The following is a 14054-nucleotide window of genomic DNA, read 5'->3' as shown; positions in this document are numbered from 1 at the left end:
TGGGAGATCAATGGGAGAGAGCTACATCGACACCTAGGTATGTGTCCTGACTGGGAATCAAACCAGCAACCTTCTGGTGCATGGGACAGGGCTCCAACCAACTGAGCCACACCAGCCAGGGCTGCAGATCTGCTTCTGCGCTCAGTCTGTTACAGCACATTGTTCCAGTTGAAGTATATGAAGAAAATTTGGCCTAACACAGATACGTTGATAGAAAGGGGAGAAGTATTTCAATAGCCTTTTCAGATAACAGGGGCTATTAATTTTCATTACGATACCCAGACTTGAATGATACTTCCTTAAAGGTTAGTTGCAATGTGGACTCAGAACCATATCAATGAACTTGTTATTGCTTTGTGCACTTGTAAGGGAATAAGCATGAAAAGGGCAAATACTGTCTTACTGTTATTATGATGAAAATAGTATTGAGATTTTGGACCCCTGGTGGGTTCTTGGGGACCTTCCCCACCCCCCGCCGCTTCCCATGAGGCCTGGACTATACTCCAGAACCACTGGTTGAGAGTTTACAGTTCCCCAGTCACTCTCCTGCTGCTTCCTGTAGGAATGTGGTGAGATGGGAGGCGAAGGGGAGGACAGCGGCCGGAACATGGTGGACCCCAGAGTCCAATAGATCCGTCCCAGCTCTGCCTCTGCCTGCCAGAGAATCTTGGGCAAGGCTTTGACCCACTCTTGACCTGTGGTGTCAGAGTTAAGATTTGAATCTACATCTCTGAACTCTGTGTCTCCTTCTTTCCATTGTTATTAAGCCCCAAGGCCACTTCCCAGCCGTTGGCTGTCTCTCTCTCAGCACCTTTCTTTCTGGCTGCGAGCCCTAGACTTCCCCTGCCACCTCCTTCACCTCATCTCTGCTTTCCTTTTTCCTTTGCCCTGTCCTGCCCTGGTCCGGCTTTGCCATTAAGAGCAGTGCCATTGCCTGTTCCTCCTTGCTAATTCCTTACTCTAGAGAGCTAAGCTTCTTCGTCTCGGGTTTCTGCTGTCCCTCGCACCATTCCACGTTGTGAATGGACTCTCCATCATTCTTCCGGAGCCTGTTGTCAGACCATTTGAGATCTGGTGCTTGTGTCACATTTAGGCCCCACCCCAAAATTTGATCTATCACAATACATCTTTGAGTTATTGCAGCTCGAGCGTTTTGACACAATACATTATGGTAATCCATGGCACATAGAGACATTAACACTCCCGACTTTGACAAAGTACATCATGAAGTCTTTGAAGGCACCATTACAATTCATCTTGTCATTCACCAGGAGACCCAGTTCAGCATTAATGTAGATGAACACAGTGTGGCTTTTGTTTTATTTAATTGCTTGTGACCTTCTTAATTGCTAATTTAACAAAATACCAAAGGGTTCTATTTCAATTAAATTAACAGTTTGGGGAGTGTTTTTTGTTAATATATTTATTTTTAAGACATTCTGGTTCTCTCTGCTTTATATGTTGAGTAGATAAAAACGTCTTCTCTTGAACAGGAGCGGGTTTTAAATGTGAAGTTGGTAGTACAGTAATAGTTTTAATCTGCACATGGGGCAGCGCCGAGTGTATTTCATGTGTGGCTGGGTTTGCTCCTTCCTGGAAGGATGTAAACAGTAAAGGTGCACATGCAAAGTCATAGACTTTCCTGGCCCAGAAAACATGCTTTTGGTGTAATGACCTGCTTCAGATGTTTGTCTTGAGGTAGGGTCTGCTGCCTGAACCGTTTGTCGGGCATTTCTCTCTGCTTGTACTGTTTTCTTTGTGTTCCATAGCAAGTCTGTAAGCTCCTGAAGATCAGGAACCCTGCCTTACCCTCACCAGTGTTCCTCCGCGGTCTAGCATACCGCTGGCCTGGGGGGTGGGGCAGGTCGCAGGCTGGCAGGTCCGCACACACACACACCTGCCCCTCCAAGCAGCACTCCTGAACCTACACTGAGAAAGGGCTCTGGAAGTCGAGACCAGAAGTCGTTCCATTCAGCAGATGGCCTGCTTTGGTGTGAGCAGCATGTACTGGAAGCACATGCAGGGCTGTTTCTTCCTTCTCGGCTCCCCCAGGTGCTGTTGCCCTTCTAATCATGAAAGCAAACATGCCCCTTGTCAGCTGGGGCCAGACTCAGAGCTCACCCAAGTACCAGGGGACCTAAATCCTCACATGGGACATGAATTTACACTGTCAGAGAGTAGAAGGTCAATGCAAGAAGCATTAGTGTGTTGAGCCAACTCCAGCTATATCAGTCTTGAACAAAATTAATATAAGGAAATTGACAAGCCTTGCTGGTTATTCCATAGCTTTAAGACCTCCACTAAAATCCCATCGTCTCATCTGCCCATTATTAACATTTCAGCAAAATATAAAGTTTTCATTAATCTCCCACAGCAAATTTAGGAGTGAAAACTGGCACTTGTTTGAGCTTTTAGGACTACATTAGCTGGTGTATTAAACAAAATATGTCATTCTTCAGTAGCTTCTGTAAGAAGCTAAATCAATTTCCAACTATATTTATGCACCACTTTATCTAAAAGCATCTGAATTATCATTTACAGCTAAGATGCTTTATTAGCAGCTGGCATTGAAATTGCTCAGTAAAAAATTATATGTCACGTTATAGTAATTTTTAAATTGGTTTTAATCCAACATCATAAAATGTAAAACTCTTAAGTGTGGTGTGTTGTTTTGGTTTGTTGGTGTGTTTTTTTTTTTAGTAATTGGCATTTTAGTATAATTAGCTGTTATCTCTTTCCAAATCAAGAACCTTCAATATTTAGGAAATACTAATTAATAAAGAAAACAGAAATTCTTGAACTAAGTTATATCTAATAATGGCATTTTCTCAAAAAAGATGGCTTTGAATTATTTTTAAAACATGAAAGGATTTTAATATTTCATCAAACTTCTCCACAGTTCTCATATATATGTAAAAGGTTCTAACATCGAAATAAACACATCTTGGCAGTTCTGTTTCAGTCAGATATGCATTGGAGAAAGTGAATGATTATTCAAATCTAAATTCTCACCAGCCTCTTCGTCAGAGATGTGCATAGTCCCCAGGAGATGGGTGGTCATGATGGTGGCGTCTCTATCCAAAATCACAGGCATTCCACAGAAGGCAAGCAGGGTTCCCAGTGGCCCTGGCAGACGCTGAGTGCAGCTCTGCTAATCCTCGCCAGGTGACGTTGGCTAAGGCCCTCTGCCTCTCTGATCCTCGCCTTCCTGTGGACATGGCACCTGGTATTCACCCAGTACGTTTTTATTTTTTTTTTAATATATTTTACTGATTTTTTACAGAGAGGAAGGGAGAGGGATAGAGAGTTAGAAACATCGATGAGAGAGAAACATCAATCAGCTGCCTCCTGCACACCTCCCACTGGGGATGTGCCTGCAACCAAGGTACATGCCCTTGACCGGAATCGAACCTGGGACCCTTGAGTCTGCAGGCCGACGCTCTATCCACTGAGCCAAACCGGTTAGGGCCAGTACATTTTTATTGAGCACTTGCTCTACCCTGTGCATGGCAGCACCAGCAGGGCCTGGGCTACAGGGGCGAGTAAAGCAGCCACCGTGCCTGCCCTCTTGGGGTGACAGTCTAATGGCAGAGACAGGTAATTACGCTCTGTGATAAGTATTCTGAAGGAAAATGGGGGTTGAAATGACAGGGGAGCTGAACTAGACTTGGGGGCCTGGGGTGTCACCTGAGCTAAGCTCTTCAGGAAGAATAGGGAGGCGCCTGGAGGAATAGGCCAGGAGGGAGGAGAATAGGAGAAGGGTGACCCGGGCAGAGGGAGCAGCATGTGCCAACACTGAGATGGGACTGTGTCACCGGCAGGCAGTGAATGGCCACCGAGGGCGAGGCTTGTCCTCACTGAGAGGAAGCGTTATTGTAGCGGCTGGCATGGTCCAAGCTGGGAATAAGTGCAGTGTTTGAAAAGCCAGTGCACACTTCTAACAGGAGTGCAGGGGGAGGCATCAGGAGCCGACTTTGACTTCAAAACCTGCCCTGTAGCTCTGGCCGGGTGGCTCGGTTGCTTGGTGTGTTGTTCGCATACACCACGTTGAGGGTTCATTTCCCGGTCAGGGCACATACCTAGGTTGTGGGTTCGATCCCTGGTCAGGGCATGTACGGGAGGCAACCAATCAATGTTTCTCTCTCACATCAGTGTTTCTCTCTCTCTTCCTCTCTCAAATCAATAAAAACATATCCTCGGTTGAGGATTTAAAAAAAGAAAAAAAAAAACACCTCATCCTGTAAGCAGTACTGTGGGAAGAAAAAGCATGTAGTTGTCAGGCTACCAGTTATGGAACCGATGTTCCTGTTTTGTACCCAAATCTTGAGTTTTAACTACTCCAACTCTATCCCAGGAGTTCTCTCTGGCTCTTCCTGTGGACCCATCTCTAGCTGCTCAGCGCAAGGCCTAGGGCGCCCTGGCTGGCTGGCATCTGCTAGCAGGTGCTCCCTCCCACTGGTGAGTGGCACCAGCAGCTGCACCTTCAGGACAACACATTTCAAACTCCGCAGGGTGAGAGAGTTTAGCTTTGGTTAGTGTGACCTTGGGTATGTGACTTCACCTCGAAAGCCTCGGATTCCAAAGCCTCAGATGAGCAATGACAGCCAGTTGTCATGAGGTTTAGCATGTGTAAAGCACGTCACCATGCCTGCCGTGTAGCAAGCACTCATATGTCCTAGCTTCTGTTTGATTATCTATCTATTTACTTAGCAGAATTTAGTGAGAGCATGCCAGTTGTCTGTACGGCTAACAGAGATGAAGAACCAACTTTACTGGCCCTCACGACACTTCTGAATTAGGACAAGAGCATCCACTCAGCAGCTCCAGTGCCAGGCTGAATGTGATCCTCTGTGACAGTAGAATAAAAATAATCATGCCTGCTACTTACTAAGCGTAGTATGTGTTAGATTTTTAAAGCACATTTTGACATTCTGTGTATGGCAAAGACGGGGGTTCAGAGAGCCGGTCGCTTGCCATAGATCATGCAGCAAGTTAGAGGCAGAACTAGGAACTGAGCCCAGGTCTCCCTGGATCCAGGGTCCAGTAGGAATAGAATTCAGCAGAAAGTGGAGTTTGGGCTAGCCTGCCTGGGTGGGGTTTTGACAGGTGCAGGGTAAGGGTGGAAAAGGTGTTCTAGGCCGAGGGTACCACAGGAGCAAAGGCCCAGAAGTAGAAAAACCTGCATCTGTGTGCAGTCTGGGGAGTCCGGGAGTTGCTGAGAGAAGGTATATGTGAGAAGGGACAAGTAACATTGAAAATGTTTGTTGCAGCCAGATTATGGACAGTCTTGACTGCTTGGCTGAAAAAAGTGTGCATCATTCAGGAAGCCATGGGAAGCCAGGGACGATTTTTCAGTACCAGTTGTCTTACTTGTCGCCAGTGTCACATATCAGAGTACTTAGCATGCACAGAGCTCTCACGAAACATTTGATGAGTGAATAAATGATCAAAGCCTTAGAAAGATGAATGGGCAAGTCCTGTGGTGGCCAGATTGCAGAGGGAGCCTGGTGGCCAGAAGGCCAGTGGGAGACTGTTAGCCATCGCGGGAGAGCTGGCTCGTGCCTGCATCCGCGGAAACGGGCGCAGGACGGCAAGCTGATATTTGAGAATCTCGGAAAGGAAGGGATTCTTCAAGAAGTATGGATTACTTTTATGATCAGGAAAATTAATATTAGAAAAAGAAACGAGAAATGTGACCACCCCTGCTTTGTGGTTTTGACTTTCTCTCGTGGAGACTGAGAGCTGCTGGTGAGCGGGAGTGTTTCTCGCCTTCAGTATCCCCACTGCCTGGCCCAGGGCCTGCCACAGAAGAGGCCGTGTTTGTGGAATTAATTGTTGAATGATTAATATGTTACCGTTCTCTGTTTACTGGAATGGCATTATTAAGTCATCGCTCAGCCTTTTCTTCTCCAAATTAAATAGCCCATATTATTTTAATTTATCCCAAAGCATTTTAAGCAGACAACATTTGCCAAGCCTCATGTATCTTTATGTGTTAAACTGCTTTTTCCTCCCCAGGTTCAAGGGCAGACGGGGTTTTTGAGGAGGATTCGCAAATTGACATAGCTACAGTACAGGATATGCTTAGCAGCCACCATTACAAGTCATTCAAAGTCAGCATGATCCACAGACTACGATTCACAACCGACGTACAGTTAGGTAAGTGCATGAACAGGTGATGAAGTGAACCCTTTGTATCAGTGGTCAGTGTAGAGATGGGGAAAGAAACAACACACAACTTTTATGTGACCTGAATGACGGACGATAATTTGTTTTCAGAGAAAATGTTTAAACAGTGAAATTTAAAGTACCTCCTCTTCCCCAGCCGAGTGCTCTGTCTTGTCTTCTTTTTTATGAAGCAGAAGATTAGAAATAGAACTAACTTGAGACTCTTTTCAAACCGATTGACTTCTGCGAGGTTCCATAATCCTTCTCATTCTGTAATTCTCTTACTTGCCATGCTGAGACTGCTCGTAGCACTGCCGCTTTCCTTTTCCTACTCCGTGGATTCGTTGCCTAGTCACTAATGCACTTACTTATTCGGGAAGCTTTATAGTGATCTCAGAAGTTGTATTTGGATTCTCATCAGATAATTCGGAACTAACTTTCAACTAATATTTGGTGTTAATGTATTCCAATCAAATGCTAAATTTCTGTTTTGACTTAAACCTAACAGGAGTAGAAAAAATGTCATAGCAGTCAACAGACTATTAATACCTCATTGTCGTCATGGCTGTCATGTACAGGTATCCGCTGTGTATTAGACACTGTGCTAAGTGCTTCACGTGCACTACTTAACCACCTAGAAGGTAGAATGTTTACCGTCCCCGTCTAACAGAGAAGGTAGTAAGGGGCAGAGAGGTGAAGGCTTACGCTCAAGTTCACACAGCAGGTAGGTTGGTGGTGTCAGGAACAGAGCCCTGGTCTGGCCAATGTGAGTGCACCTGCTCCCTAATAAGATGGTGGGAGGAGGGGGAGCCTGGGTGGATGCCTGGCTTCGTCAGAAAGCTGGACTGCCACTGACCTCTGCCACACTGCTCCTGCCTGGGCCTCGTTTGCTTCATGCATAAAGGGACAAGGCTTGGAGTCTAACTCTAAGGCTCACGACTTAGGGTTCTCATAAATGCTTTGTATGTGTCTCATCATAAAATCTTTTCTAATGTTGGCATTAGTCTGGCTAATTGTGATAAAGCCTGAAAAATATCTTAATAATTTCTTCCCAACTTGACGGACAGGAGCTTGAAATATGCTGACAGTACAGCTTAGTAACTAAAAGATGAGCGTCAGAATCACAACTGGTTTAAGCCGTGGCTCCATCAATAAGCAGCCATGTTAGGCAAGTGTCTTCATCTTTCCGAGCTCAGTTCCATTCTGCTTAAGCGGGAGTGTTCGTGGTACCAGCTTCCGCCGTGGAACAAGCCAGCGGTCCACATAAAGCCCTGAGCACAGGGCCTGGTGGCTGCTAAACTAAGCGCTTTAGAGGACAGACTCAGGACTTAGAGGCCTGGGTCCAAACCCTGGCTCGCTTATGAGCTGTATCATCACAGGCAGATGACTCAGAATCTCCGTCTCCACGTTTGTAAAATGAAGATACTAGTCCCTACCGCATAGATGGGGTAATTGTGGGGATGGAATGTCATAGCACATGCAGAATACTTAGCAAGGCACCTGGCACATAGCAAGTGCTCAGTGAACATCAGCTGCTGAGATGATGGTGATTCCAACAAACTCAGTACATGAATTAGCACCCAGTAACTTTGAACCAAAACAAAGAACCCACTCTTCTTCCCCCTCTCTAGACTGTTTCTCCCTCACACAAAAAACTAAATCTCTAAAGTGGTTAAAAAATAAAAAAAATAAAAAGAATTGCTTATTTAATGTTGATTCTTAAAACATAAAGTTTCTTCAGGGGTGTTCTTCCTGGGGATGCTTTTCCTGGTATGTCTCCTAGAAATAAAAATAAAAGACTGCTCAAAAAGAAACCAGGTCCAGAAAGGGGGGCAAAAGTACAGACTGTATGATTCCATTTATGTAGCTTTCAAAAATACACAAAAATAATCTGTGTGGAAGTAATGGTGGTGGTTATCCTGGGAGCTCAGACTGGAGGGGCTTCTGGGACACTGATAAAGTTCTGTGCCTTATCTGGGTGTTGATTACATGAGTCTGTAGACTTTGTGGAAAAGTCAAGCATACATACGCTTATGATTTATGTACTTTCCATTGGTATATTTTCAGTGAAAAGTTTACTAAAATAAGGATGCTACTCAGACATCCAGTTTGCATGTGCCTGAATGCAGTGCCTTCCCCGTAACAAAGGGTCTGTTTTCTCTGAGTGGGTGTAGTTTTAAGAAGCTCAATAAATAGCCAGAGTGCAGCCAAGATAAAGGTCCAGGAGAGAAGGCACGCGTTTTCCCAGGTGAGCGTAATCAGCAAGTCCACTGATCCCCAAGGTGAAAAGGCAGTGCAAACTTGGTTTGTGCGCTTCTTCCCCCTAATTTTTTCTCAAGGCAAAAAGCCAAACTTTAATTCATCAGATTCCAACCTGTATATTTACTTAAAGGAAAAGGCCCAGGGGCCCTGGCAGGGTATCTCAGTTGGTTATAGCGTTGTCCTGATACACCAAGGTTGCGGGTTCAATCCCCAGTCAGGGCACATACAAGAATCAACCAATTAATGCATAAATAAGTGGAACAACAAATCTATGTTTCTCTCTGTTTCTTTCTTTCAAAATTTAAAAAAACATAAAGGAAAAGGTCCAGAAAAGGATCCGTGAGAAGAGAGGAGCTTGGGTTTGAATCCCAGCATTACTCCTTACCTGCAGTGTCACCTTGGACAAGTCCCTCCCCTGGTTAGTCTTAGTTCTTGTCATTTAAGAAAGGTGAATTACATTTACCTTTCAAGATTGTATGAAAGTGGCCCATAGAAGCTATATTCTCAATGGTAGCTTATCTTAGTGTTATTATTGTCAGTAACATTTATTTTGCTTATTACTTTCTCTCCTAGTCCACCATCTTGAAAACACGTAACCAGATCACTCAGATTAGGTAGTGGCTCTATTGTAGCCACAGCGGAGACGTCTCAGGTAGAAATGGATGACAATGATACAAGCATCTCTCCCTGGAGCAGAGGTTCTCAGAAAAGAAGTGACTAGAGGCCAGGTCCCAGCCGCTCTGGATGCTTCCAGTGGTGCACATGGCTCCCTCTGGTGGAACATCGCGGCTCTGAGATGCTTCTAAAACGTCAGAATGTTTCTATTATGCATTAAGTTCAATCTTTAGCATAAGTAGAAACTGCATTAATTAGTCCTAAGAATTTTTTTGACAGCTAAACTGTGCCCTGAGTCCTGTACCATGAAGTGAATAAATACACTCAATTCCTATTCCCATGTACCAGTGCAGATATGTAACTTAAGACCCTGTCTCCCTCCTTGCAAAGCACATGGTAACACCCTTTCATTCTGACAACAACAAAAACCTGCACACAGAAATCCTTCCTTCCTGAAACAGAATCCACCACAAAGTGCATGGCAGCAAACAGCACACCCTTTATGAGCATTCAAGTGAGCAGCTGGACCCTGAGATCAGTAAATAATTTATTTTATTTCAACTGACTAGCTAGGTGCGTCAGATCTTTGCTGACAGTGATGGATGGCCGCCTCCGCTCGCCTGTCCTGTCAGTCAGAGCAGAGGTTCCCTTGCCCCCTGTGGCAGGTTCCTCTAAGTGGTAAGTGTCTGTGTGCGCATTCACCCAGCTGTGCTGCTGAGTCCACGGGAAACGACCGGCCACTAGGCCTCAGTGGTCCTCACCCAGCAGGGGACCGATTCCCAGCCCCGGTGCCAGCTCAGCTGCTTGTCTTCTGAGGGCAGTGGTGGCCGCTGCTCCACTTTTACCACCTGCCGCTTACTTCCGCTGTCGGGATGAGAGAGGCAAACTTGGATCTGCAGGACCCAAACTTAAACCAGTTTTCCACCAGACTTTTCTAATAATTGGGGTCTATTAATGAAATCTGTGGCAAAGACCTAATCTTTTTAAAGAACATTAACAAGAATTATAATTTGTAAAAGCAGTTACGGTTTATCAAGTGCTTACTATGTGCCGAGCACTTTGCTGACACTCTCTTACATGCTTTGTCTCCTGTAATTATAGCACTCTTACTAGCTAGTGCTGACATTATCTCCATATTTCGTATGAGGAAACTGGGGTGCAGGGGAAAATCCAGTAAGTAATGAAGCCAGAATCAGAACCCAAGTCTGCCTGAGGCCCAGTGTTATGGCTAACTTCTATCGTATGCCTTGAATGCGAATCGTCATTGCACTAATACTCTATAACAGTTTCCAGTGTACAGTGAACTTTCACCCCTGTTACCTTATTTAATCCACATAGCACACTGATGATGTTATTTCCATTTCATACCTGAGAAAACAGGCTTGGAGGAGTTAATGAAATAAAGCACTTAGCATTTACTGGCACAGAGCTATTACTTAATAGGTACTAACTCCATTGCCCTCACCCTTAGCCACCAGATATACTAGTACAGTGGGATATCCAGTCCCAGTCGGAGAACTGGGACTGAACCCCAATCCATATGCTAAACCCAGTCCCTCATGCCACAGATGCCTCAGTCTAATAACTTGCCTGCACAAAGGAAGTGATTACTTCCCTTTGACCAGTTTTACATTTTCTGCACATCCCTCGCTCTTCCCCTATCCCGGCATGCGGAGCGTGTCAGTGTGGCTTGGGTGCCACTATTTCACCCCCCATTCACATCGTTAGTCAGTTGCTGCACTTCCCTCTGAGCCTGGACCTGACCTCAGAATCCTTCCCAGCACAGCCCTCTGAGCGGCCCCTGCCAATCACTAGAGCTGGTTCTGAAGTTGAAATTGATTTGCCATCCCTGCTCTGGAAAGCTCACCAAACAAAGCCGCTGTGCCTAACCATTCCTGTATTTCCTGAAAACATTCTTGGAATATTTTGTCTTGTCTGCTTCCCCTGTGTTGGGCCTATAAGTACAGATGCCCGTAAGTGTAGACTTTGCTTGAGCTTGTACCAAGTCGGGGTTTCTTTCATTTCTTGATCTTCCATTTGCCTGAACCTATGGGGCTGACCATGGGATCAGGTGCTAAGACATGGGTGATACCCAAACATGCCGAGACTGGCAGGGTGAAGTAGGTTTGGGGAAAACTGAAACTAAAAGGGTCAGATGGTGAATTCCAGCCACGATCTAGAAAGCCCGCAGTATTCTATCAGTGAGAATTTGTTGGGCTGGCTGGCAGAAGCTGGATTATGATGCACCTGCCAAGGAGCCACTCGGAAATCCATATGAAAAACCAGGCAGAGAGGACTAGGACATGCCGTGTTTACTTCTCACTCACACAGTACCTCTGAGCAGTGCTTCCTGTCCTGACCCTGCATCAGAACCACCAAGTCCCTGACCCATCCCAGACCCCCGGCCCAGAATCTCCCCTTAATTGTGGGGTTCGGAAACGCAGCCTCAGAGCATTCAAAGGACTTTCTTGCCTCTCATCTCTTTGTCCAAGGCTTGTTTTTTCTGACTGGGCAGGCAGCCTGCTTTTCCTGACAGCCTCAGGCTGGGAAATGCTTCGATAATTGTGCCACTTATGCTAACTTGATTCCTTCACCATATCATTTGTCAATAGAGACCATCCCCAAGTCCCCAAAAGGAAACATAATATACCTTGAATTCAGACCATGATACGAATACATAATATATCATCTGTGTCATACTGCATATATAGCCTAACAATTCTGTTTAGGTTATACAAATTCTGTATTGGATTTCCAGATAAAGACTACATTATGCCCAGTCAATGTGGCTCAATGGTTGAGCATCAACCCATGAACCAGAAGGTCATAGTTCGATTCCGGGCAGGGCACATGCCCAGGTTGCGGGCTTGATCCCCAGTAGGGGGCATGCAGGAGGCAGCCGATCAATGGTTCTCTGTCATCATTGATGCTTCTATCTCTCTCTCCCTCTCCCTTCCTCTCTGGAATCAATAAAAATATTTTTAAACAAAGACTATATTATAAAATAACCTCTACCAAAAGGTTACCTCCATTATCTCTTCATAAAACAATCCACATGTATAATCACAATACTTGTGATCACAGTAGTTATTTATCAAAATTATCAAGTCCAGTAGCACATATCGTAGAGAAGGCAGTGAGCTTTCCTCTCATAAACCCACTCCAGTCAGGTTTGTAAGGGTTGCCCAGAGCATTATGCTGAAGCAGCATCTTGAACCGCGTCCCCAGGCAGCATAAAGAAACTCTGTGATTGATTAAAAATGTCTGCCCTGGGCCTGAGCATGATGGGAGGCAGCATATTTGCCATCTATTGTCTTGCCTGGTTTATCTGTCGGATCTCCGTTATTATTTAACTCCCTAGTTAATATCTGTAAGTCAGCATTCAAGGAAGACCTTATTACAGAGTTATTTTTTCATATACCATATGCAGACTTGAACACATTAGCAACACAAGACTGTGTGCATGAAGCAAACAGCTGTGCCTGGGCTTGATTACTCCTCGGGCTCCCGCGGATGCTAAAAGTAGATCTCTGTGGCTGTGTGGGCAAAACGTTCCCCCTGTTATTTCCTGATGGGATACCTATGGTGTATAGCTGAAGTAATTACATAATCTGGAAATGCTTGTTCTTAAGAAGTGGATTGCTCCTTCTCCCACATTTCTGTTTCATTTTCTTTTGGAATACTAAGGAGATAACCCTTCTCCATTCAAAGACACTAAAATGATCAGGAGACGTGCATCCTGCTTAGCTCCAAAATCCCTGGGTCCATTGAGTAATTTGAGGATGACAATTCTAGTATTAAATGATTGTTCTGTCCCTGCTGTGGCAACATTTTCTGAACCAAAATGTAGAATAGAACAGAAAAAAACACTAATGAACTTAAGAGAGCAAGACACACACACACACACAGAGAGAGAGAGAGAGAGAGAGAGAGCAAGACAGATACTATCCAGTTCCTTTACCCCATCAGTGCTTAATGCAGTGATGGGGCTGAGGGGACATCTGACTGGGAATGTCGGGAAATCGAGGGGCTTTTTCTAACTGTCTATTTCCTCTACTTGCCTGCTCCCAGATCTGCTTTTTTGAGAATTCCTGCTGAGTAATCCAGATTGCTGATGACAATGTGTCAGGTCCCTCAGGTGGCTGAGAAAGAATTAAGAATTGGAAAAAGGTGCAAACCACTGGCATAATAGAATTAATGGGATAGGATATCTGAGAGGCCATCAAGATTCTTTATTCTTTTGACCACTTCCTCTCCTTGGCACTTGAGCTCTGGCCAGGTACCTGGGCCTGAACGTGGGAAGACCTGATGTTCCCACACTGTGAGTGATACTATAAATTATCTTAGGAAACAGCATTACTGTTTCCACTCACATCATAAGCTCACCCGAGGTATCTTTTACCAGGAGAATATTTAGTTTGGGACTCTTAACTGGCCCAGTACAAAATCTTTGTAACTGCTTTCTCCACAGAGAGAATGTAGCCCTCATTTGAGAACGGGCACTGCTAGAATTAAACAGTCCCTGGTCTCGTTCTGTAAGTTCTGCCCTTATGCCGAGGGCTGTGTCGAGTGTTGCTGTACATTCACGGTCTCATTCATGTGTAGGCCGCCCCTTAGTTTGCATCAAGGCTCATGGTCTAGTCATGTACACTTAGATTTGTCACTGACCACACGTTGGAATTGGCAGCTGTTAGCTAGGTCCCCGCATGGTTTCAGATGGTTACCCCCTTGAGTGAAACCAGTGATCCTGGGCCCCAGTACCCGACTTGATCTCAGGAACATCGGGCTCTCCTGGCTCTCGTTTCGGTTGTGACCCACAACATGACTTTGTCACCTATTCTGGGTTCCTAGCATGTTGCCGCGGCTGTGCTTTTTATATTGTAATGCATTTGGTCACTGTGAGTATACCCACTGTGTAAGCGCTGCACAGTGAGACAGGAGTGTGGTCTGTGTAAGCCCTGGCCAGATGGTATAGGGATTGAATTATGGTCACAGATCTGTCATCAATG

At 45.2% G+C, this 14054-nt stretch overlaps 1 protein-coding gene across 7 annotated transcripts in view; it reads left to right on the top strand.

The window, feature by feature from the left end:
* MAPKAP1 (MAPK associated protein 1) overlaps positions 1–14054 on the top strand; it is a 197901-nt gene that overhangs the window by 150981 nt on the left and 32866 nt on the right. For all 7 annotated transcript variants that reach the window (XM_080669694.1, XM_080669697.1, XM_080669695.1 and 4 more), the window contains one exon: positions 6019–6159. In XM_080669694.1, coding sequence (XP_080525820.1) covers positions 6019–6159 — 141 coding nt within the window. The remainder of the gene's footprint in view (positions 1–6018; positions 6160–14054) is intronic.

The sequence above is a fragment of the Plecotus auritus genome, assembly GCF_963455305.1.
Source record: "Plecotus auritus genome assembly, chromosome: 5".
Classification (NCBI taxonomy): domain Eukaryota; kingdom Metazoa; phylum Chordata; class Mammalia; order Chiroptera; family Vespertilionidae; genus Plecotus; species Plecotus auritus.
Note: the sequence above shows the minus strand (reverse complement) of the source record. Positions and strands in the feature narration are given on the sequence as shown.